Here is a 24,872-nt window from a genome sequence, read left to right as displayed (position 1 = left end):
GAGTCGGGAAGGGGGATGTGGGGTAAAGGTTCTGTGGCGTCAGAGCCGGGAAGGGGGATGTGGGGAAGATGCTCTGTGGCGTTGGAGCCAGGAAGGGGGACGCAGGGAAAATGCTCTGCGGCGTCGGAGCCGGGAAGGGGGACGCAGGGAAAACACTTTGCGGGGTCGGACCCAGGAAGGGGGACGTGGGGAAAACGCTCTGCGGGGTCGGAGCCGGGAAGGGGGACGTGAGGTAAATGCTTTGTGGAGTCAGAGCTGTGCAGGGAACACTGGGGACCAGACTCTATCACGTATAGAGAGAAGCCCGACTGGTGTGAAGCGCTTTGGAATATGCCTACTTGGAAACTAACCCCAATAAACATTGCGTTATCTGCGCTTCGGACTTCTGGTCTTTTGCTGCTTCCTGTCTGCCTGACAAGAACCAGGGAAGTGGGAGGGTGGAGGGAAAGCCCCCTAACAAACTGTCTGATTGGAAGTCACATGATCCAACAGACTCAACTTGTGCCATAAAAATAAGAAGAAAAATTTAGAATTAAAAATTCCAAATGAAAAGTCACAGTAAAAAAAACCCACAGGGAAGTGCTATACTAGAAACACAGAGGTCGTTGCTAAAGAGCCTGGCAACTCATGACTTATGCCTGTTTTCAGGAAGTGTTTGCTACGAAAACACAACGTGAATTGCACTTTTCCTCTGCACAGCGTTGACACGGGTAAAGGATGAGGTGCTGAGAGGAATCGGAGAAATAACAATAACACTTTGAAAAAGGATCAGAGCTGGATCTAAAGCGGCTGACCAGGCGGGAGAACAAGGGACTCGCAGCAGCAGAAACGTGGGAGCTGTCAGAGACTTTCCGCAGCCCCGGGAACGGAGAAGCGAGTCCGTCCAACCCGCCAGACGTGGGACACCGAGTTTGGGGGAAATATTGCCTGGAAATGTGGGACACGGAGTTTTGGGGGGAATCTGGAGTCTCCTGTTCCCAGCCCAGGAGCGGGTGTCGGACAGACTCTGCCGCCAGCCCTGCACAAGCCGGGCCGGGGAGATCGCTAGGACCCAGCAGCGGGCTGGGGTCACCGCCAAGGCGGGCTGCAGGAAGTGATTCGCATTCGCTCCGCAGTGACTCCGGGTCCCGAAGCCCGGGCTGCAGCTGGGAGGGGGGAAGCTCCAGCCGGGACAGAGCCCCCAGCTCCTGGGGGGGCAGCGCTGGGAGGGAAGGTGAGAGAGACCCGCCCCCACCCCCACCCCCCCGGGCTGCAAATCCCAGACTTGTGCCCAGGGGGGCGGTCGCCAGCCCCAGTGTGGGGGGACAGGGGGAGATGGGAGGGGGGGTTGTGAGGGGAAGAGGTGATGGGGGAGGGGAGGCTGGAATAGGGGGAGATGTGGGGGGCTGTGAGGGGGAGACTGGGATGGGGGAGATGTGGGGGGGCTGTGAGGGGGAGACTGGGATGGGGGAGATGTGGGGGGGCTGTGAGGGGGAGGCTGGGATGGGGGAGATGTGGGGGGGCTGTGAGGGGGAGACTGGGATGGGGGAGATGTGGGGGGGCTGTGAGGGGGAGACTGGGATGGGGGAGATGTGGGGGGGCTGTGAGGGGGAGGCTGGGATGGGGGAGATGTGGGGGGCTGTGAGGGGGAGGCTGGGATGGGGGAGATGTGGGGGGCTGTGAGGGGGAGGCTGGGATGGGGGAGATGTGGGGGGGCTGTGAGGGAAGGGGGAGGGGAGGCTGGGATCGGGGCAGATGTGAGGGGGAAAGGGTGATGGGGGATGGGAGGCTGGGATCGGGGGAAGATGTGAGGGGAGCTGTGGGGGGGAGGCTGGAGGGACAATGGGAGAACAAGGGGACGCTGGCTGGGGAAAGGGGAGACGGGGGGGGATAAGGGGAAGGGGTTGTGAGAGATACGAGAGCAGCTCCCTCACCCCATGGACTGGGAGGGGGGTGGGCTGGAGGCGCTGCCCCCCCAGCAGCCATCGGAGATTCCTCCCTACCCCCAAAATGGTAACATAAGCCTTGCAAGTGGGGCGGGGGGCGGGGATGGAGGAGATTTCCCTGCAGGGCTGCAGATTTACCCAGCAACTATCCACCCTCCGCCTCTCCTCCCACACTCGGCTCTCGATTTAATATTTTGTTTCCAGACAATTTCGTTATTTGGGGCTCTGACTCCTGGGCTGACCGGCCTGACTGGGGGCTGGTCTGATTTCTGTGCAGGATTCGGTGTCACTCCAGAGTCACTGCCAGCCCTGGCTGGCAAGGAGTGGAATTGGGGGTTGGTTTGGTTCTGGTTCAAGACCCCCCAAAATGGTTCAGATACCAGGCAGTGCCGGGGGGCGGGTAGGAGCGGCTTCCTTCAGTGGGGAACTGAATTTAGGGCCTGTGTCCAGTGCGGCATCTGGAAGGAGGAGCTGCCGCTGGGGCTGGGTGGTGGGAGGCCCGTCTAAGGGGGAGAAAAGTTGGGGAACCAGTACCTTTTTCCTTGGGATTGAAGAGTTAGCGTTAACTTCTGGGACCGGGAGCCCCCCACTTCTTCCCTCCTACCTTCCTCTCTGCTCCTAGGGGCTGTCTCCTCTTCTCCTCCTGCTGGGGCAGGCCCTGCCGGAGCAATCGCCTGCCTGGGTCTTATTGATCATGAAGGAAAGAGCAGAGAAGGGTTCATTTTATTTGATCAGATACTGAGCTTAAAAACAGCTGAAACTTTATGTATCAGAGGGGTAGCCGTGTTAGTCTGGATCTGTCAAAAGGACAAAGAGGCTGGTGGCACCTTATAGACTAACTTCTGTGTCTATAGACTAAGTTAGTCTATAAGGTGCCACAAGACTCTTTGTCACTTGAAACTTTATGGTAACTGGTGACCAGTTTCCCCCCCCCCCCCCCCCAGTTCAGATTCAGGGTTGCTGAGTAAGAGAAAAATTATGGATCAAGTCTGGCTCCAACTCAGTTAAAAAGACCAGTTCAAACTGGTTCTGGTGTGAGTCCGGGCAACGAAATCTGCGGCTTCTGAACTGACCCTGGGGGGAAAACTGGTCACCAGTTACCATAAAGTTTCAAGCAAAACTGTTTCTCTCTGCCCCTAGAGTTAGTTGCTTTTTCTGGGTCAGACGCTGCTGCCTCCGACGTCGTGATCTGGGAGCCCAGACTGAGCAGCTGCTGCTCCCCCAGCCGGGTCTGTGCCAGGGGGAGACCTTCATTAACGCCCCCTCTGTGCCCAGCCCAGGTGGGGACTTTCCCCCGTGGCTGGAACTAGCCCCGGGCTCTGCCCGCACCAGCCCTGAGCCGGAGCCTCCAGGCGATGCGGAGAGAACTGCGGGAAAGTGCTGGGGACGGGCAGGAAAGTGACTTTTCAGGGACCAGCGGGTGAGTTTGTACCAGAGGGGAAGGGGCTCCCCGTGTGTCTGCGGGTCCCAGAGGGACACAGCCAGGCTCTCCCTGGAGAGCAAACGCCCCTGGGAACGGGACACTCACCAGTTCTCCCAGGCAGAGCGGAGAGAGAAGGAGACGGGAAGGGGAAGGGTGACAGTGAAACGAGCAGCAGGAGAGAGAGTTCCCAGCTCCCAAATCTGCCCAAATCCAGTCACTGCGTCACCCAGGGCAGATTGAGTGTCCTGGGAACAAGGTGAGGAGCAGAGAGAGGAAAGGCCAGTTCCTGCCCCTGTCAGGTCACGGCCCTGCTGGGCGGATGTGCTGTCTGGGGGACCTTAAACAGAAAAACGGCCACGATCTGTCTAGCCCAGTATCCTGTCTTCCGACAGTGGCCAGTGCCAGGTGCCCCAGAGGGAATGAACAGAGCAAGCAATGATCACATGATCTTGTCATTCTCTCTTTGCTTCTAGCAGTCAGAGACTAGGGACACCCAGATCATGGGGTTGCATCCCTGAGCAGCTTGGCTAGTAGCCCTTGACGGACCTGTCCACCATGAATTTATCTAGTTCTTCTTTGAACCCTGTTATAGTCTCGGCCTTCACAACATCCCCTGGCAAGGAGTTCCACAGGTTGAATGTGCGTTGTGTGAAGAAATATTTCCTTGTGTTTGTTTTAAAGCTGCTGCCTATTAATTTCGTTGGGTGACCCCTAGTTCTTGTGTTATGAGAAGGAGTAAATAACACTTCCGGGGAACAATGTCAGGGGGAATCCACCCAAGTGGCTCCTTTGATTCTGCTTTTTTTCTAGCATTTGTCTCAGAGCCTCTGTCCCTGGCAGGGTTTAAAATTGCCTCGGGGGGTCCAGCCCTGGTGGGCCGGGCCGGGTCATTGTTGTAATGAAGGGCCAGAGGCTACAGGAGAAGCGTTTCGGTAGCTGCTGTCGGCATAAAATCTCCACCCCTGCAAGAGGCAGTAGCTGTATGGGTGGGAGAAGCTCTCCCGAGTGACGTCAATTATACCCAAGGAGGCCTGAGCGTAGGCCAAGCCAAAGAGACGCAGGGTTTTCCCAGGGTGGCAGAGTCTAGAGCATCTTTCTGCAGGGAAAGACCCTGGGGGGGAATCGGGGTGTGACATGGACCAACGCCCCTTCTGAAAGCTCCCCACTTGTCCCTCTCACCCTGACAGGCTGAAGAATCACGTCCACATTTCGCTCCAGATCGTCCCATCTTCCAGGAGACGGGGAAGAGAAATGGCTGTGGTGTAGCTCAGGTAGGAGATTTTCAGGGAGCTGTGTGTGTGTGTTTGGTTTGTAGCGGGGCGGGGCAGGAAATACACAGGATGAGGCAGGGAGGGGACAGGATGTAATAAATCGGCTGGGACATGTTCACCTTGGGCCTCGTTTTCTGAACAGGCCCATTGGGAGGGGGTGACCGTCCCCCCATTTCTGAAAGCGGAAACGCCCCATGGACAGGGCTGGGAAAACTGACCAGGTTCTTGGTGCTGGAGCCTGGACCCACTAGCCCAGGGGTCGGCAACCTTTCAGAAGCGCTGGGCCGAGTCTTCATTTATTCACTCTAATTTAAGGTTTCGCGTGCCAGTAATACATTTTAACGTTTTTAGAAGGTCTCTTTCTGTAAGTCTATAATATAGAACTAAACTATTGTTGTATGTAAAGTAAATAAGGTTTTTAAAATGTTTAAGAAGCTTCATTTAAAATTAAAGTAAAACGTAGAGCCCTCCGGACCAGTGGCCAGGACCCGGGCAGTGTGAGTGCCACTGAAAAGCAGCTCGCGTGTGGCGTTTGGCCCGTGTGCCATAGGTTGCCTACCCCTGCACTAGCCAGAGGCTACCGTGGAATATGAAGGTGGTGGGATTTCTGTCCCGGTCCCCTGCTTGGAGCCTGTAGCTAGCAGGTGTGTGGTAAATGAGAAGACCCCGCTCTCCTCTGTCTGCTGGGAGGAAGCAGGGGCTCTCACCTGCTGGCCCCTCTGAGCAGGGTGGGGATTGGATTCTGCTTCTCCATCCCTCCACCTTCGTGACTAGTGGGATTGTGGCCGGGGCAGCAGGCTCGGAGTGGAGGAACTGATGTTGTTTCAGATACCGGTGACCTTCGAGGAGGTGGCTGTTGTATTTCACCACAGGGCAGGGGGCTCTGCTGGACCCCGTTCCGAGAGCCCTCTACAGGGACGTCATGCAGGAGAACGATGAGAATGTGACCTCGCGGGATAAGGGTTCCCGTCCCCTCGGTTATTAAACGCCGTTGGGTCTGCATTTCTGAATCTGGTCAGCTTCTTCCCTGCTCGGTTAGATTGTAGGGGGAGGGTCGCATTGTCCACAGCTCCGGTGCGCATGACACTTTCATCTCCATACTCCCTCCAAGAGAACAGGGGAGTCAGAAATCTAATGGACATGCTAATTCATCCCCATCTCTCCAGCTTTCAAGGGTCCAGAAGCAGGATATTGTCCTGCCTATGTAATTTCTCCTTCACCTTCCTTCTTGGGACTAGCTTCATCCATGGCGAGGGCTCCAGGTTCTGCAGGGTAGGAAATAGGCAGGAATTTAACACCCAAGCCGTGTGTGTGTCCGTAAGTCCCCCAGAACACAAAGACCTTGAGAACTCCTAGTGAGGTCATGACAACACCCCCACAGATCCCAAGGGGTCAGAGTCAGTACAATCCCATGTAAGGTCAGGCTAAACTCAGGGAATGTCCCTTGTGACAAATACTCTACCAAGACTTCATGCAACTTGACTGTGCCTGATTTCACCCCCTGCGCAGGACTTCCCATTCCCAAACCTGACCTGATCGCCTGGCTGGAAGGAGGGGAAGAGCCGTGGGTCCCAGATCTCCAGGCCGCCAAGGAAAGGGGGCTCTTGAGAGGCACCCACACAAGTGGGTAGGCCCACTGCTTAGTGAAGAGGGAGAAACAGTAACAGGAAACTTGGAAATGGCAGAGATGCTTAATGACTTCTTTGTTTCGGTCTTCACCGAGAAGTCTGAAGGAATGCCTAACATAGTGAATGCTAATGGGAAGGGGGTAGGTTTAGCAGATAAAATAAAAAAAGAACAAGTTAAAAATCACTTAGAAAGTTAGATGCCTGCAAGTCACCAGGGCCTGATGAAATGCATCCTAGAATACTCAAGGAGCTAATAGAGGAGGTATCTGAGCCTCTAGCTATTATCTTTGGAAAATCATGGGAGACGGCAGAGATTCCAGAAGACTGGAAGAGGGCAAATATAGTGCCCATCTATAAAAAGGGAAATAAAAACAACCCAGGAAACTACAGACCAATTAGTTTAACTTCTGTGCCAGGGAAGATAATGGAGCAAGTAATTAAGGAAATCATCTGCAAACACTTGGAAGGTGGTAAGGTGATAGGGAACAGCCAGCATGGATTTGTAAAGAACAAATCATGTCAAACCAATCTGATAGCTTTCTTTGATAGGATAACGAGCCTTGTGGATAAGGGTGAAGCGGTGGATGTGGTATACCTAGACTTTAGTAAGGCATTTGATACGGTCTCGCATGATATTCTTATCGATAAACTAGGCAAATACAATTTAGATGGGGCTACTATAAGGTGGGTGCATAACTGGCTGAATAACCGTACTCAGAGAGTTGTTGTTAATGGTTCCCAATCCTGCTGGAAAGGCATAACGAGTGGGGTACCGCAGGGGTCCGTTTTGGGACCGGCTCTGTTCAATATCTTCATTAACGACTTAGATATTGGCACAGAAAGTACGCTTATTAAGTTTGCGGATGATACCAAACTGGGAGGGATTGCAACTACTTTGGAGGACAGGGTCATAATTCAAAATGATCTGGACAAATTGGAGAAATGGTCTGAGTTAAACAGGATGAAGTTTAACAAAGACAAATGCAAAGTGCTCCACTTAGGAAGAAAAAATCAGTTTCACACATACAGAATGGGAAGAGACTGTCTAGGAAGGAGTACGGCAGAAAGGGATCTAGGGGTTATAGTGGACCACAAGCTAAATATGAGTCAACAGTGTGATGCTGTTGCAAAAAAAGCAAACGTGATTCTGGGATGTATTAACAGGTGTGTTGTGAGCAAGACACAAGAAGTCATTCTTCTCCTCTCTGCTCTGGTTAGGCCTCAGCTGGAGTATTGTGTCCAGTTCTGGGCACCGCATTTCAAGAAAGATGTGGAGAAATTGGAAAGGGTCCAGAGAAGAGCAACAAGAATGATTAAAGGTCTTGAACATGACCTATGAAGGAAGGCTGAAAGAATTGGGTTTGTTTAGTTTGGAAAAGAGAAGACTGAGAGGGGACATGATAGCAGTTTTCAAGTATCTAAAAGGGTCATAAGGAGGAGGGAGAAAACTAGTTCACCTTAGCCTCTAAGGATAGAGCAAGAAGCAATGGGCTTAAACTGCAGCAAGGGAGGTCTAGGTTGGACATTAGGAAAAAGTTCCTAACTGGAGGGTGGTTAAACACTGGAATAAATTGCCTAGGGAGGTTGTGGAATCTCCATCTCTGGAGATATTTAAGAGTAGGTTAGATAAATGTCTATCAGGGATGGTCTAGACAGTATTTGGCCCTGCCATGCGGGCAGGGGACTGGACTCGATGACCTCTCGAGGTCCCTTCCTGTCCTAGCATCTATGAATCACCCACGTAATCGCCAGTGTTGACAGCAGTATGTTAGCGGGAGAGTTTCTCCCATCGACTCCTGCCACTCACTGGGGCTGGAGTAAGGCCTCATCTACACTACAGAGTTTTGTCAACGCAAGTTATGCCGACGTACAGCCACCGCTGTAGTTAAACCCCTGTGGCAGGTCCACACTATGCTCCTTGTGTTGGCAGAGCACAGCCACGCCAGCAGCTCTTGCATTGACACAGAGAGCAGAGCACTGTGAGTAGATATCCCACTGCACAGCTGGCCGCAGGGGGCTTTGGGAAGGGTTTGCAGTGCCCATGGGGCAGGTAGAGCGTCACGTGAGGCAGGTTTCACCCTACTACACGGGAACCTCAGCATTATAGAGACCTCGGGAACGGGGGTTGTTCTAACTCTGAAATGTTCGTAGCCCTGAACAAGACGTTATGGGATGCTCCTCGGGGCAGATGGCTCGGAGCAGGGGCTCACAGCTGTGCCTGTGAGCCTCAGCGTCTTCGCCTCCTACCTGTAAGTGGCTGCCCCATGCGTGGCGAGTAGGGGGCGGGGGTGGGGACAGGCAGCCCAGATGTGCCTACCTTTTAAGCTGCAACACAGGCACAGTACAGGATTTGCTGGGGTTTGATTTTTTGTTTTGTCTCCACTGCTGCCTGGTTGTGTACTTCTGGTTCCACGTGGTGTCCGGTTGACTGGTCAGTCTGTAACTGCGGTGTCCGTATCTACTGTCGATTGCCAGCTGCTTTTCACCTGAAGCATCAGTGTGGGGAGGTGGGAGGAGGGGAAGAGAGTGTGTGTGTGTGTGTGTGTGTGTGTGTGAGAGAGAGAGAGAGAGAGGAGAGACAGAGACACAGTGTGTGTAGGGGAAGTGTGTGTGTTCCTCCCCTCCCACCGCAGCAGCCTGCCCTGCCTGCGTTCCTAGTGCCGGGAAGAGCAAGATTTTGCGTTGATGATGCTGTGATTCCCTCCCAGTTCTCCCACAGCCTCCTCTGCCCACAAACTCAGGAGATCCTCCCCTCCCCTGTAGTCCAGGCAGGAGTGTGTTTGCTGCCATCCGGCTCAGCCGGGCAGTAGCTATGTAAACTCTGCACACTGAGGAATTTCAACGCTGCCGGGAGCTTTGAAAGGGGAGGGACGCATGCCTGAGTAGCTGGATGCAGGGCAGCGGAGTTCAAAACAGTGAGCCGCGTGGTCACGGCGGGCATTGTGGGATACTTCCTGAAGGCCAGTTACGGTGACGTAACGAATGCAGTGTCTACACGGACGCTTTGTCTCTCTAACTTTGCCGCAAAAAGCTCTATGCCTCTCGTCGAGGTGGGAGGGGTTTTTTTTGTCACCAAAACAGGAGAGTTTTGCCAACAAACCTTCATTTGTTTTGTCAACAAAAGCTGCCTTTTGCCGACAAAACTGTGTAGCGTAGACAAGCCCTATCTATAAATTAAATTAATGGAGATATCCCATCTCCTAGAACTGGCAGGGACCTTGAAAGGTCATCAAGTCCAGCCCCCTGCCTTCACTAGCAGGACCAAGTACTGATTTTGCCCCAGATTCCCAAGTGGCCCCCTCAAGGATTGAACTCACAACCCTGGGTTTAGCAGGCCAATGCTCAAACCACTGAGCTATCCCTCCCCCCAGGAGGACAGACAATGACTCCTGTCTGGATTGTCTCTCTCTCTCCCAGCAGGTGATGAGCATGGGAGTGAGAACAAGGCGGAGAATCAACTGTGGGAAGCTCCTGGGAAAGTGGAACCACTGGGGACGTTTCTGAGAAGAGCTGAAGGGAGTTTTTCCCAGTGCTTGAAACAGGGAAAAGCCTGGGGAAATCAGGGCAGGGCAGGGAGGCAGCTGGAACACCATCCGAGGAAGAAACCGGATGAATCCATTCTATGCATGGATCCCAAGGAAACCACAGCTCTGCAGATAAATCACAAGGAAGAAAAACCCTACAAATGTCTTGACTGTGGGAAAAGATTCAGTGTGAGAACAAGCCTGACTATGCACTGGAAAATCCATACAGGAGATAAACCCTATAAATGTTTGGACTGCGGGAAAAGTTTCCATCAGAGTTCACACCTTATTACACATCAAAGACTGCACCTGGGAGAAAGACCCTATAGATGCCTTGAGTGTGGGAAAAGTTTTAATGAAAGTTCATCTCTTACTAAACATGGGAGAATCCACACAGGAGAAAGACCCTATAAATGCCATGAGTGTGGGAAAAGATTTAATTTCAAATCAGCCCTTAATGTGCACCAAAGAACCCACACAGGAGAGAAACCCTATAAATGTTTGGACTGTGGGAATACCTTCAGTGAGCGCTCACATCTTATTAACCATGGAAGAATCCACACGGGAGAGAAACCCTATACATGCTTGGAATGTGGGAAAAGCTTTCGTAAGAGGTCGTCCCTTATGACACACCAGAGACTGCACACAGGAGAGAGACCCTATAAATGCCTGGAGTGTGGGAAAGATTTTAGTGAGCGATCAGCCCTTATTACACACAAGAGAACCCACACAGGAGAGAAACCCTATAAATGCTTGGAGTGTGGGAAAAGCTTCAGTCAGAGGTCACATCTTATTAACCATGGAAGAATCCACACGGGAGAGAAACCCTATACATGCTTGGAATGCGAGAAAAGCTTTCGTCAGAAATCGTCCCTTCTTACACACGAGAGAACCCACACGGGAGAGAAACCCTATAAGTGCCTTGACTGTGGGAAAAGCTTCATTCAGCCATCCAGCCTTATGACGCATCAGAGAATGCACACAGGCGACAAACCCCATAAATGCTTGGAGTGTGGGAAAAGCTTCAGTCACAACTCATACCTTGCTAGACATCGGAGAATCCATACGGAAGAAAGACCATATAAATGCTTGGATTGTGGGAAAAACTTCAGCCACAAATCAAACCTTACTAGACATCAGACAATCCACCTGGGAGGAAAGACCATATAAATGCCTAGACGGTGGGAAAAGTTTCATTTAGACATCAACATTTGTTATGCACCAGAGAATACTCACTGGACCGAGACCCCAGAAGTGCTTGGACTGTGGGAAAAGTTTCATTCAGATCTCGCACCTTACTAGAGAATTCAGGGCCGTCCTTAGGCATACGCAGCATACGCGGCTGCGTAGGGCACCCGAAAATTTGGGGCACCCCTGGGTCTTAGTGTCCCCCCTCCCGTCTCTTCCTATCCCAGTTCTGACCCTTCCTGCAGGCTCCTACCATAGCTGGTGAGTCTTCCTCCGGAGGGGATCTAGTAACTTAAAAGTGAAAAAGCCTTCAGCCTGCCAGACCAATTAGCACAACATTGAAACTGTTAAAGAGCCATTCGAGTGGTAACGAAGCCATTTCACAGGTACTTGCCAACCCCTGGGATATACTGTCAGTTTCTGAATGTACTGACAAAACCAGCCGTGCATTACTGTCATATTTACTCAGAACATGTTAGTCTACAGGACCTTAGTTTAAAATTTGCTGTAAAAATATTTCATTAGTGAGTTGGTGAAGATTATAAAATCACATCTCTAAAAAAATCCTTGCATAGATTTTTAGATGCACGAGCTGAGTATTCATCTTTAGCCTTAAACACTTGGATCTTCAGACATACAGTTTTTTAAATAAATCCTTCAGAAGACCCTCCCCCATCTAAAATATGCATGCGAGTCCAGGCTGCTGTCGGGCAGAGGGGCCCCAGTTTAATAATACACCTCTACCCCGATATAACGCGACCCGATATAACACGAATTCAGATATGACGCGGTAAAGCAGTGCTCCGGGGGGGGGGGGGGGGGGGGCAGGGCTGTGCACTCTGGCGGATCAAAGCAAGTTCGATATAACATGGTTTCACCTATAACGCGGTAAGATTTTTTTGGCTCCCGAGGACAGCGTTGTATTGGGGTAGAGGTTTACTGCATTGGGCCCCATAAATCCCAAGGACAGCCCTGAGAGAATTCATACTGGAGATAAACCTGATAAATGCCTCCACTGTAGGAAAAGTTTCCTTGAGAGAACAAACCTTATTAGACCTCAGAGGATCCGCAAAGGCTATAAACTTCATAAATGCCTCAAGTCTGGGAAAAGCGTCAGTAAGAGCTCAGAGCTTACCAAACATTAGAGAATCCCCAAGGGTGAGAGACCCTAGAAATAGCTTCACTAGATTCAATCGGAGTTCACACATCAGTGATCCACACAACAGAGAGACCTTGACTGGGCAAAGCTTCACTAGACTGCTCCCGTAGTACCATGCATCAGCAAATCCACCCGGGGAAGAAACCTCTGAGATGTCTTCAGGGTGGCAAATGCTCCAAGTGAAGCTAACGCTATATTGGGGGATCAAATACTGAGGAACCAGGAGGATGGGTTTTGGGGAGGAAACCGGGGATTGAAGAGTTGGGGCTGCTAGAACTAGGAAGCAGGGGGAGCCGGGTGCTGGGGCTATCAAGCGGTTGGGGACTGTGGGATAAGAAGAGAGGGAGAGCATGGGGTATAGAGAAGTGACGCTTCTTAACATTCATTCCCTCGGTACCTTTGTGACTGAGGTCCCGCTGAGCCCTCTGGCATACCAGTACCATACTCACTGAGAAAGATAGATTTTAAGTAATTATAAGTAGTGAGCGTATTGATCAAAGGAGATGACCCTAAGAAATAAAACATAACACAATCTAAGCCTTATAAATTAGATAGTATTTGAATCAAGCAGTGTCTCACCCTGTTAGCTAATACAAGCAGGTTACAGCTTTTGTGTACACAGACAGGAATTCTTCTGTCCCACCTGGGACCCGCCCTCCATTCCCTAGTTCACTCTTTGTTCCTGAGGTGTTGTCCAGTGTTGAGTTGTAGGGGGAGAGAGGCTCAGTGGTGATGTCACTTCCCCTTTTATAGCTTCTTGCAGGTGGCGGGAACTTCTTTGTTCAAGCCAAGCCCCCAGCAGGAGTTTGTGGAAAAGTACAAGCAACAAGATGGAGTCCAGTATTACATGATCTAGTCACATGCCCTTGCAAGCTTCGATGAGTTCTAGCAACCATTGCTCATACCCTGACTGAAGTGTCCACAGGAAAGATCATCAGGTGAGGATAAGCTTTTCCCATAGCCTGTTGTTTTTGCTGATGGGCCATTCAACTTGAATAGGCCTTTCACAATGTGCTGGCTAGACTGGAGGTAAAGTATTTTGTGTTACCCAGGAGCCAACACATTTGAAATACAGATCATAGAATATCAGGGGTGGAATGGATCTCAGGAGGTATCTAGTCCAACCCCCTGCTCAAAGCAAGACCAACCCCAACTAAATCACCCCAGCCAGGGCTTTGTCAAGCCTGACCTTAAAAACCCCTAAGGAAGGAGATTCCACCACCTCCCTAGGGAACCCATTCCAGTGCTTCACCACCCTCCTAGTGAAATAGTGTTTCCTAATATCCAACCTAGATCTCCCCCACTGCAACTTGAGACCATTACTCCTTGTTCTGTCATCTGGTACCACTGAGAACAGCCGAGCTCCATCCTCTTTGGAACCCCCCTTCAGGTAGTTGAAAGCAGCTATCAAATCCCCCCTCTCTCTTCTGCAGACTAAACAATCCCAGTTCCCTCAGCCTCTCCTCATAAATCATGTGCTCCAGCCCCCTAATCATTTTTGTTGCCCTCCGCTGGACTCTTTCCAATTTTTCCACATCCTTCTTGTAGTGTGGGGCCCAAAACTGGACACAGTACTCCAGATGAGGCCAATGTCGAACAGAGGGGAATGATCATGTCCCTCAATCTGATGGCAATGCCCCTACTTATACAGCCCAAAATGCCGTTGGCCTTCTTGGCAACAAGGGCACAGTGTCGACTCATATCCAGCTTCTTGTCCACTGTAATCCCTTGGTCCTTTTCTGCAGAACTGCTTCCTAGCCATTCGGTCCCTAGTCTGTAGCAGTGCATGGGATTCTTCTGTCCTAAGTGCAGGACTCTGCACTTGTCCTTGTTGAACCTCATCAGGTTTCTTTTGGCCCAATCCTCTAATTTGTCTAGCTCCCTCTGTATCCTATCCCTACCCTCTAGCGTATCGACCACTCCTCCCAGTTTAGTGTCATCTGCAAACTTGCTGAGGGTGCAGTCCACGCCATCCTCCGGATCATTCTCCAGATGCATAGTCAGCATTTATAACTCCAGATACATCAATGATACACGCATACAAATAGGATAATCATATTCGGCAAACCGTAACTTTTCCATTGACACCTCACATGACATATTTTGTACAAGATGCATCATGATTATGTCACATTCATATCACTATGGTGAATATGGGGTGCAGAGCGTCACCACCTTCTCCCTGGCCCCTCCGCAATCAGAAAGCGCCACTGAGTGGGACTGATTCCCAAAGGACCTTTCGTGGGAGGCCCAGAGATTCCACTTCTGCATCCTCAGCATCAGCCTTGGAAGTTCTCTCTATGGTAGGAAATGTGGTCGGGATGAACCAGCACATCCCTGTGACCCTCCAGCAGATTTCCTAGTGTAAACCGACCCTGAGCATCTGATCTGTTCTGATCCCCCCGTTAGCAGAGTGATTGCTAGTCCCTGAGTTCCCCCTTTGGGGCCAGATTGTCTCATGCCCAGAGATTCTCACATTGCTGAAAAGCATTTATTGTTTGTACATTTTCTGCCTTATGGGCCAGAATTAACTAGATGCTAAAAAAGAGGGAGCAGGGACAGTAAAAAGTGGTGGTTTACCTCCTGTGCTGTTTGAAGGCGCTGGGGTGAGTCTGAGGGATGCTTAGGAACCACAGTTTGATTTCTATGATCCTTCCTCAGACTCCTGAGGATTGGAGAAGAAAGTGTCACACACCTGGGAGCGGGCAGAGGAATCCCAATGGAGCTCAAATCACAGTGTGACCTGTCTGATCTTATAGCCCTGTTTCCATCTATTGGTAAAATGGTTTCTGGGCTTCTTCCAGGCTAGTTCAGATTTATTTATTTTGTGTCTTTTTTTTCTCTTTCTTTTATTATAATGATGCGAAAACTTTTGTAACTAATACAACCAAATAATTAAGAGAGACGTAAAGCAGGTTTAGCCACTTCAGAAGAAAATGGGAACATTTATTGTCCTGATTTTGAGTCTTAAAAGACTCTCTGAGATTTCCCTTTAGGAATGTGAAAGTGTTTTATAGCCCACCCTGCATTGTGGGTTTTCTCTCTTTGTGAAGGCCGTTTGGTCACATACTTCGATATTCGCTTAGCGTGACAGGAGGTCGCTCAGATTTAGTGAGGATCTCATGAGACAAGTGATCATTTGCCACAATAGCTTTGTATTTTATTTTAACCTTTGTTGTGAGATTTTTTTTTGTGGTGTTTGAACAATGACAATGATCAATCTCTCTCAGCACAAACTCTCAGGGTGAGAGCTCGATTCACACTCCGAGAGGCCGAGACTGAAACAGGGAAGGAAGTCACTGCCCGAATGATCCCTGTGAGATACCGTCAGGAGGAGGAGAGGGCGGGAAGTGCGGGAACAGAGCTGGGAATGTCCTGGGTTTGTGATCAGAGCTGGGCAGCTGAAGCTGAGAACTATGAACTCCCTGCATCAGAGCCAGAGACAGACAGGAATCGGCCTAGGAATGTCGTGTGAAGCTGCCCATCTATCCCACTGTCCTCTGTGGGGACGACAGAGACTGTCTCTGCCCCACTCACTCCACACTCATCCCTCCAACCGGAGCTCTTTGGATTTCTTGCTCCCGGGGTGTTTGCTTGTGTGCCTGGCTCCTAGCATCTCTCATGGCTCCTTGGCACTTCTCTACCCGTTGACAAATGTTGCTGGTTCATGCGGGCGTTGGGCGCAGGTGCTGGGCTGGGGGTGAAAAGTCCCGCATTGGGCTGGGCAGGCTGGGACTGGGGAAAGGAGTCTGTCTTTGTTTGTCCTTTGAAATAATCAAGTAGAATTTAGTTTCTCCCACTCCCAGTGTCCTGTGTTTTGCATTCAATGCCTACCCACTCCAGAGCTAAGATTAAAGGAAAAGGCAACGCAAACATGGTCTGGGATGGACATACACAGCGAGGTCACCCAAACCACCGCATCCCTGTCATAGGCTCCTCAAACTCACTTAACTCCTGTGCCTCCCCCCGACCCGAATACAGACCAGGAACAGTCTGACTGGGTTCACAGGACCATTCGCCTCACCCTCACCCTGGTGTAAACCAGACGTAACCCACTGGAACTCCTTGTTCTGTCTACACCAGTGTGAAGTTGCTGCAAGTGGAGAATCAGACCATTAGCCGTTAGCAGGAAATACACCGACAGAGAGAGAGAGATTCTGATCCCTGAGCCGGGTTTCAGCTCAAGACCCCTGTCCTCACAACCTTACCATCTGCCTGACGGTAGCTCAGGCACATTGAAATCAATGGGCGCAGTAGTATGAGGAAAGGTGTGTACGATTTTGCAGGGCTGGGAATTGAGATCGCTAGGCTGGGGAGTTTCTCTCTGCTGATCTTCGGCCTGTTCCTCCCACCACAACTTTCCCTGTTTCATTCTTGTCTGACGACACAGTAATTGTTTCCATTGATCCCAGGATTAGTTTTAATACCGTAGCAGCTAGAGGCTGCACCCAAGACCAAGGCCCTATTGTGCTCGGTCTTCTGTTACACATACACAGCGGCAGGGCCGTTCTTAGCCATAGGCAGCCGCCTAGGGCACCACTCTGCCTGGGGGCACTGTTCTGCCGGGAGCCAGGACAGACGGGAAGCAGTGGAGCATTTAACAGCAGGGCTGCTGGGTCCTAGAGAGAGCCGAATGCAGCACAGTCTGAGGGAGGGGATTGGCTGCTGGGGTCTCTGGGAAGGGTACAGGTACGGGTGGGAGAAGGAACTCACCTGTGAGTGTGACTTTTCCCCAGCGTGAAGTGAGGCAGGCTCAGCAGCTCTGGCACCAGTATCCTTTGTTGTCCCCCATAATGTCCATTCTTCTCCCTCCCCGCCCCCAAGGAGCACCCCCCCTCTCTCTCCCCCCTCCCCTCCGGCAGGGCTGGGTTTGGTGAGGTGCTGGGGGGGGGGGGGGTAAGGAATGAAAGTGAAAGTAACTCACTTCCTCAGCAGCCAATCAGGATTGGAATGGTCACACACGGCTGAGCTGGGGATAGGGTGACCAGATAGCATGTGCGAAAAATCAGGACGGGGGGGTTGGGATAGGGTGAGCAGATGTCCCACTTTTATAGGGACAGTCCCAATTTTTGGGTCTTTTTCTTATATAGGCTCCTATTACCCCCCCCCCCCCCCCGTCCTGATTTTTCACACTTGCCGTTTGGTCACCCTAAGTGGGAGTAATTGGTGCCTATATAAGACAAAGCCTCAAATATCGGGACTGGCCCTATAAAATGAGGACATCTGGATCTGGTCACCCTAGCTGGGGAGCGCGTCTCTCCCCCGGGCTGGCAGCGATCCATCTCATCCGGGGGGAGCTGCGCAGGGCAGGATGAGCTGCGGTGGCTCCATGGGTGCCCCGTCCCTGAAATCAGATGCTGGGCTAACTTCACCATGGGCCGTGGGGCTGGCGGTGGTGCCCATTTGCGTGTGATCGGACCTGAGGGTTTGCTGCTGCTGTTGCCACTCTGCACCCCAAGAGGTGGATTTTGGGGTCCTGCAGTTTTCCACATATCTCCTCCTCTACTGCAGGCTGGGGGGTGAGCCAAGCATGAAAGCAGGACTGCGTTGCCATTTAGATTGTCATTTAACAATTTTGTTTGCCAAAAATGCTTGTTAACAATCCCTGAATTCAATTTCAGTATTTTTTTTAAAAAAATCAATATCTTAGCCAAAAACAGAAAATTAAGTTGTTGACAATTATTTGTGACAAGTTTGGTTTGGGGCAGGGAGTTGGCCAGTTTTCATCAGAGAAACAAAAAATGTTGACTGACTTTCCTATAGCCCTGTTACTGCTAAATAGAGCCCTCCAACAACTGTAATATCTCATCCCCTTACTAGTGTACAGAGCAGGGATCGGCAACCTACGGCACACGTGCCAAAGGTGGCACACAAGCTGGTTTTTGATGGCACACCGTGGCGGGTCGAGCGGCTCAGCCCACCGCCGCTCTGGGGTTCCGGCTGCTGCCCCATTGCCAGCCGGGGTCCCAGCCGCCGGCCCCACTCAGTGCCCGCTGCTGGCCTGGGGACCCCCAAGGAACCCCAGGCTGGCAACGGACTGAGCAGGCCGGCGGCTGAGACCCCGTCTGAGCCACTCAACCCGCTGCTGGCCTGGGGTTCCATTCACTCAGCCGGCAGCGGACTGAGCGGGGCCGGTGGGGGGCTGAGTGGGGCCGGTGGCTGGGACCCCGACTGGCAAGGGCACAAACTGCTCTCACTCCCGTTTCGCTACTTTGGGTGCACTGAGCATGCTCACTCGAACTGAGCATGCCCAGTAACCTTCGTTGTAGCCACTGCCCTCTCTCTGCCCTTACTTCTACTTACGATTTGCTGCCTCCTCTTTGGGGGGGTTTAAAAGGATTAAGGGGGCAAATCGCAGCGGGGGGCTGTCAGGGTCTGAGCAGGGGGCAGAATTTTACTGGCCTGGGGGGTTCAAGCTACTGTAGCTAGCGGCAGAAGAGGGGCTGAAGGGCAAAAATCGGTGGTGGGGGGTGAGAGCCGGGGTTAAGGGGGGGGGAGACACTGCCAGACCCCGTGCGGGTACAAAACCCCCGTTTAGGGAGGGGGAGGGGGGGACAGTGACCCCATGGGATGAGCCACCCACTGTGCTCGCTAATCTAGGGGTGTGGGGGGGGGGGCAGAGGCTTCTTTTTGTTGTTCTCACAGGGACGCTGCATGTCAGCCTCGGAGCAGGGGGCGGGTTCCTGGGGCTGGGGTCTTAAAGGCACAGGCCTCCAATTCCTAGCCTGTCAAAGCTTAATCAACGCAGCTCCTCTCTATCCTATACAAGTGTTGCAGGGCCAGGGCCAGGGCCGCCCAGACGGGGGGGCCAAGTGGGGCAATTTTCTGCAGGGGCCCCCACGAATATGTCGGAGGCTGCCCCCGCCTCCGTCTTCCCCCGGTGTCTCAGCGTGCCGCGTCCGGGAGCGGCCCTGGTGCACTGCAGCGCGGTGGCTCCAACGCTGTCCGGGGCCGCTCCTGGTCGCAGCACGCTGAGGCTCCAGGAGAGGGGGTAAGCGCCATGGTAAGGGGTGGGGCACCCCCCCGACCCCATCCTAACCATCACCATCACCCAGCAACAGCCCATTATGTAATTGCAAATGTATACATACCATTAAAGCATTTAATGTTTTTAAATAATGTATTTCGTGTATTTTCAAATTATTACAAATTAATTTTTGAATGTATGTCACTGGTTATTTTTTACATTTCCAAATACATGTTACTATAGTATTGCAACTTTTTTTATGGAAGGGGCCCCCAAAATTGCTTTGCCCCAGGCCCCCTGAATCCTCTGGGTGGCCCTGTACACGGCTACGTTACTGATCCAGCCAGGAGACTGAATGCGGTGAAATATTGTACAGACACCCCCTCCCTCCAACTCTGCCTCTCACATTTTGAATATGTAAAAGTGTCTTCTATCAGTTTCTATGCCTATATGAAATCACTACAGCTCATTTCTCTTATATAACGTGCTGAGTTGCTAACTCCCTCCCAGAGCCCACATGTCTGAACCCCCTCCTGTACCCCAATCCCATGCCCCAGGTCAGAGCCTGCACCCCTCACTCAAACTACCCATAGCCTGCAACCCTCCTGCACCCCAACTCCATCCCAGAGCCTGCACCCCAAAAAGGGCTGGATTAACTTTTTGTGGGCCTGGTGCTAAACATATTTGTGGTCCCCAAGGGGGGAAATGGGGACATGGGGCATGGGGGGCAGAGTCCTCAGAGCGACGGGCTGGCCGGGGGCAATGGGAGATGGGTCATGGCACGGCAGGAACAACCCTGCTCCACCCAGCCCAGTACAATGGCACTGTTTACAAACCGGGAGCTGCCAGACGCACACTGGCCAGCCCGGCCCTGTGCTCCCATCATGCTTCTTCCCCTTCGGGGCGGGCCCATGACCCCAAGGTGATACCAGAGTGGCCCCTTTGGTTGATCTGCTTCCTCCTGGCTAATGTGACAAATTGATCTATTGGACAATTGAGGCGCGCTGTTTCACGTTTTTGTGTGTGAATACGTGAAAAGACCCCCACAAACTCCCATGCCCAGTGCCCTCCCACAGACCACTCCGAACCCCCCCAGATCCTCTCACTGCCCAGTGCCCCCTAGCTGTAGACCCCCCACAGCCCTCCCACAACTGCACAGTGCCCTGCCCCTCCCCGCCAAGAGCCCCCCCACAGATTCCCTCACTGCCCAGTGCCCCCCACCGCCCCACTGCCACAACTGCACAGTGCCCCACCCAGACCCCTGCACACTTCCCAGTGCCCCAACACACACAGATCTCCCCACCCCCCACTGCACAGCACCCCCCCAGACCCACTAGAGACCTACTCTCCCACACCCTAACCCCCAGCCACAATACCTGGCCCTGATGGGAGGTGACTGTGTCTGCCAGGCTGAGCCGGCAGCGCAGCCAGAGCTTGTCCTGGGGCAGGATAATTCCGGCCCTTGGGGGTGCAATCAGCCAGGCTGGAGCAGGAGCAGGGCCTACCTGGGCCAGGCTCCCTTAGGACCCACATGCCTGGCAGGACCCAGCTGAGCCTCCCACACTCTCCCCCTCCCCCAGCCGTCCTCTGGGACTGGCTGAGACTGGCCCAGCCTCTGCACCAATCCCAGGTGGCTCTTTCCCTGGGGAGGCAGGTGGGGCCCCACAGGTCCCAGACAGTGGAGACAGCTCAGAGCTGGAGCAGTGCTGGGGAGTGGGGCATATCCCTGGGACATGACTCCTGAGATCCCACCCACACCCATTGGCCCCGTGGCCAGCAGCCCTGCCGAGCCCACATGGTGGCCCCCAGCTGCTGGGTGATGAGCCCCCTACAGCAGCGGCATAGCCAGGTTCTAACATCAGGGATTTCTTGTATTATGTATAGTGAGTGTATTATATACAAATCAGGTAGTAGGTGTACAATGTTCTAACAAGAGATTCTGCTATTATCATTATCCAGTCAACTTGCACCCCACTATTTTGAATTTGTGATAATTCACAGAGAGAGAAAGAAGAAAGCTGAATTTAGAGAATAATTATTAACCAGATTCTTGGTTATTCACTCCAGTCCATAGCACACAGCACCATAAACCCAGTAGAATCTGGCCAAGAGAATATTCACCTCAAATTGTCATCTGCTACACTCCCCCCCACCCCCGGCCCATTCCCAGTCACCACTATTCAGCAGGTCCGCTTGGGGGGGGGGCAAATGGGGCAATTTGCCCCAGGCCTGGAGTATGTCGGAGACTCCCTACACTTCCATCTTCCCCCATCCCATCCCCCGGCGTCCTGGATGTGGCACGCTGAGGCTCCGGTAGAGGGGGTAAGCGGCATGGTAAGGGAGGGGCCAGACAACCCCCTGACCCCATCCCCCCCACAGCCATGACCCCCAGCTCCGAGCCCAGCCCCTCTGAGCCGGACACCCCCCTGACCCCATCCATCCCCTCCACAGCCCAAACCACCAGCTCGGAGCCCAGCCCCTCTGAGCCGGACACCCCCCTGACCCTATCTCCCCACATCCCTGAGCCCAGCCCCTGTGAGTCGGGCGCCCCCCAACCCAGAGCCCAGCTCCCCCCGGAGCCCTGGGCAACAGCAGCACCACCCCCAGGCAGCGACAGCCCATTTGCACCAACCATCACCATCACCCAGCGACAGCCCATTATGTAACTGCAAATGTCTACATCCCATTAAAGCATTTAATGTTTTCAAATGCTGGATTTAGTGTATTTTCAAATTATTACAGATTAATTTTTGAATGTATTTCACTGGTTATTTTTTACATTTCCAAATACATGTTACTAGAGTATTGCAACTTTTTTTTATGGAAGGGGCCCCCAAAATTGCTTTGCTTTGTAATAATTTGAAAATACACTAAACACATTATTTAAAAACATTAAATGCTTTAATGGTATGTATACCAGCTGCTTCGCTGCAGCGCGCCAGGGCCGCTCCCGGACACGGCGCACTGAGACGCCGGGGGATGGGGGAAGACGAATGCAGGGGGAGCCTCCGACATATTCATGGCGGCCCCTGCGGGGCCCCCGGGGCCTGGGGCAAATTGCACCACTTTCCCCCCTCCCCCCCGGGCGGCCCTGAGACATTCTCTCGCCTAGACCTAGACCAGTTTCAACAGATTTAAAATTTTTATTAAGATGATTTTAAAAAAAAAAGTGAACAGAGTTTGAGCATAAAAGTTTATGGTTATCAGGGAATACTGTACAGAATTATCGATGGTGCAAAGTTTGGTTTAAAATCAGGTGGCATAAGGAATACATCATCTGCAATATCCCCGATTGGGGGTAAAAGGTTGATGGGTCAAAGTACAGGCATTGAGATATGAGGGTATGAAGTTCATATAGTGGCTATGTACGGGTGTGGAGTATAATGAGTAGATATAATGATGAGGATGGATTGACCCTCATTTGGTGAGATTTAATGTTCAGGGAGTTTATGGTTCCAGTAATTCTCTACAGAGTTGTCACCAAGATCAAGGACTGCAGTGAAAAGACAGCAAGGCCTGTGTGCTGGACTAGTGTGTAGAAGCTGATTCACAAATATTCAGTGTAGTGTATTATATGGTGTCATCTTACATCCTTCCCAAGGGCAAAAAATCTTCTGAAACAATGACGGCTTGGGCTCATAACCAGTGGCTGCAGAACTTTTGGATGCGCAAGTCCACATTTCTGCATCTGTGTGCAAAACTCACCAAAATAAAAGCTGCACTGACAATGGAAAAGAAAAAAAATTGCACTATGGGGATCTGCAACAACCGATTCTTATTGGTCAATCAGTGGTCTCTCTCCTAAACCAAGGTGGACTGGATTTCTTTAATGTAAGTAGTCACAACATATTGTTAAAGCTCATTTTATGCTCAATGCTGTGTTAAGATCTCTGCAGTCACAGATAATAACGGTGTTCTTGGGGAATCAGGGCACAGTATCCAGTCTGCAAGACACACACACACACACACCCCGCTTGAACAAAACCCCATCCCTCCCGTTTTGCAACCAACCCCAGAGGAAGCAGACCGTGAGTGTTTTCGACCACAAACCCCATCCCTCCCGTTTTGCAACCATCCCCCCAGAGGAAGCAGACCGTGAGTGTTTTCCACCACAAACCCCATCCCTCCCGTTTTGCAACCATCCCCAGAGGAAGCAGACCGGGAGTGTTTTCGACCACAAACCCCATCCCTCCCGTTTTGCAACCATCCCCCCAGAGGAAGCAGACCGTGAGTGTTTTCCACCACAACCCCATCCCTCCCGTTTTGCAACCATCCCCAGAGGAAGCAGACCGGGAGTGTTTTTGACCACAAACCCCATCCCTCCCGTTTTGCAACCATCCCCCCAGAGGAAGCAGACCGTGAGTGTTTTCCACCACAACCCCATCCCTCCCGTTTTGCAACCATCCCTGGACCAGTGACAGGTGCATGAGCAGCCCAGTCATTGGAACTAAGCAAGGAGAAGCCAGTGGAAAAAATGAAAAGGGGCCACTGTGGTCCCAACTTGGGCTCAGGGGCACGCTCCATACCCACAAACCCTACCTCCCCTTTCACGAATGCAATGAAAGCGGCCACTCTGGTCAGGAAGCAGATCGGGATCGTTTTTGACCACATACCCCATCCCTCCTGATTCGCAACCCCATGGACAGGCGGTAGCAAGTTAACAAACAGTTTACCAAACTGCTAGGTTGCGTGGCAGAAACCGCACCCAGTTGCAAAAGGGGAGGGTTGCGTTTCGTGCTGATACACTTCTGTAACATTTCTGTGCTACCTTAATCTAGATGAGATGATTCTGTGCTGACTTCATTTTGGTCACTTTGTGCTTTACCTAGGAGTAAAACTAGGGGTTATATTTCCCCACTGCTTGGAAACCCAGCTTATTAAATTGGATAATGCCATTGATCTATTTACAGTAGAAGGTTGAGTTGTAACTAACATTAAGACTGATGCCCACTCTACATTTAAAACTAAAAAGTGGCTTTGTAAAAATGACCTGGGTTTCCAACTCTATTGTGTCTCAGTCAGGGCGGAGCGCCTTGTGAGGTGTCTTCACACTAGCTCACGGTCACAGCGCAAGAACCTAGAGAGCCTCCTGAAGCACGGTGATCGTTTTGATTTAAATGGACTTGAACTGGACGAAGAATTGAGGACACTGTCACCAATGTTGCCACATGCAAAATCGGTGATGGACATTGTACAGTTTATTCATACCAGCAAACTTGTTGACATATATCCTACTGTGTACGTTGCCACTCGTATTCTACCGACAATTCCTGTACCAGCAGCATCAGGAGAACGGAGTTTCTCAAAACTAAAGCTCATTAAAAACTATCTGCGTTCTACAGTGAGTCAGGAACGCTTGACTGGTCTTGCTATTCCTGCAATCGAACAAGACATCACTTTGTCTTTGTCATACAATGACATTATTACTGCTTTTGCAGCCAAAAAAACCCAGAAAGATCGCTTTGAATTAAAAACAACTCCTTGTGTCAATACCTCTTCAGATACATTTCCAATAAAATGTTGACAAATTAAAAAAATTATATTATTTGCATCATTCTGTCAAATCAGAAGTTTTTCTATAGTGCTACTTCTTTAGTGCTAGTCCATCAGCATTACAGTGTGCTTAATTAAGTTAAACTGGGTTTAATAACATGCATGTGGCAAGTTTTCCAATCCTGTAAGCTTATGTTTGTGTTGTTAAGAGCAAGTCAGGCACAGGGGCACCAGTTTAATAATCCCGCCTAGGGCACCGTAAATCCTAAGGACGGCCCTGCACAGTGTGAGGGG

The 24,872-nt window shown here is 51.5% G+C and overlaps 2 protein-coding genes across 2 annotated transcripts; both read left to right on the top strand.

Moving 5' to 3' along the window:
- The first annotated feature begins 769 nt into the window (after positions 1 to 769).
- On the top strand, positions 770 to 24,530 carry LOC128823113 (uncharacterized). The gene is made up of 5 exons (XM_054005220.1): positions 770 to 1,213; positions 3,941 to 3,987; positions 4,536 to 4,619; positions 22,687 to 22,916; positions 24,104 to 24,530. Exons 1-4 carry the CDS (start codon positions 934 to 936, stop codon positions 22,888 to 22,890), a joined length of 615 nt encoding a protein of 204 aa, XP_053861195.1. The 5' UTR covers positions 770 to 933; the 3' UTR covers positions 22,891 to 22,916; positions 24,104 to 24,530.
- On the top strand, positions 9,666 to 11,625 carry LOC128823070 (zinc finger protein 665-like). The gene has a single exon (XM_054005148.1). The coding sequence runs from the start codon at positions 9,874 to 9,876 to the stop codon at positions 10,939 to 10,941; it is 1,068 nt and encodes a 355-aa protein (XP_053861123.1). The 5' UTR covers positions 9,666 to 9,873; the 3' UTR covers positions 10,942 to 11,625.
- Positions 24,531 to 24,872: the final 342 nt, after the last annotated feature.

This window comes from Malaclemys terrapin, chromosome 15, assembly GCF_027887155.1.
Source record: "Malaclemys terrapin pileata isolate rMalTer1 chromosome 15, rMalTer1.hap1, whole genome shotgun sequence".
Taxonomy (NCBI): Eukaryota; Metazoa; Chordata; order Testudines; family Emydidae; genus Malaclemys; species Malaclemys terrapin.
This window is presented reverse-complemented; position numbering and strand designations above follow the sequence as displayed.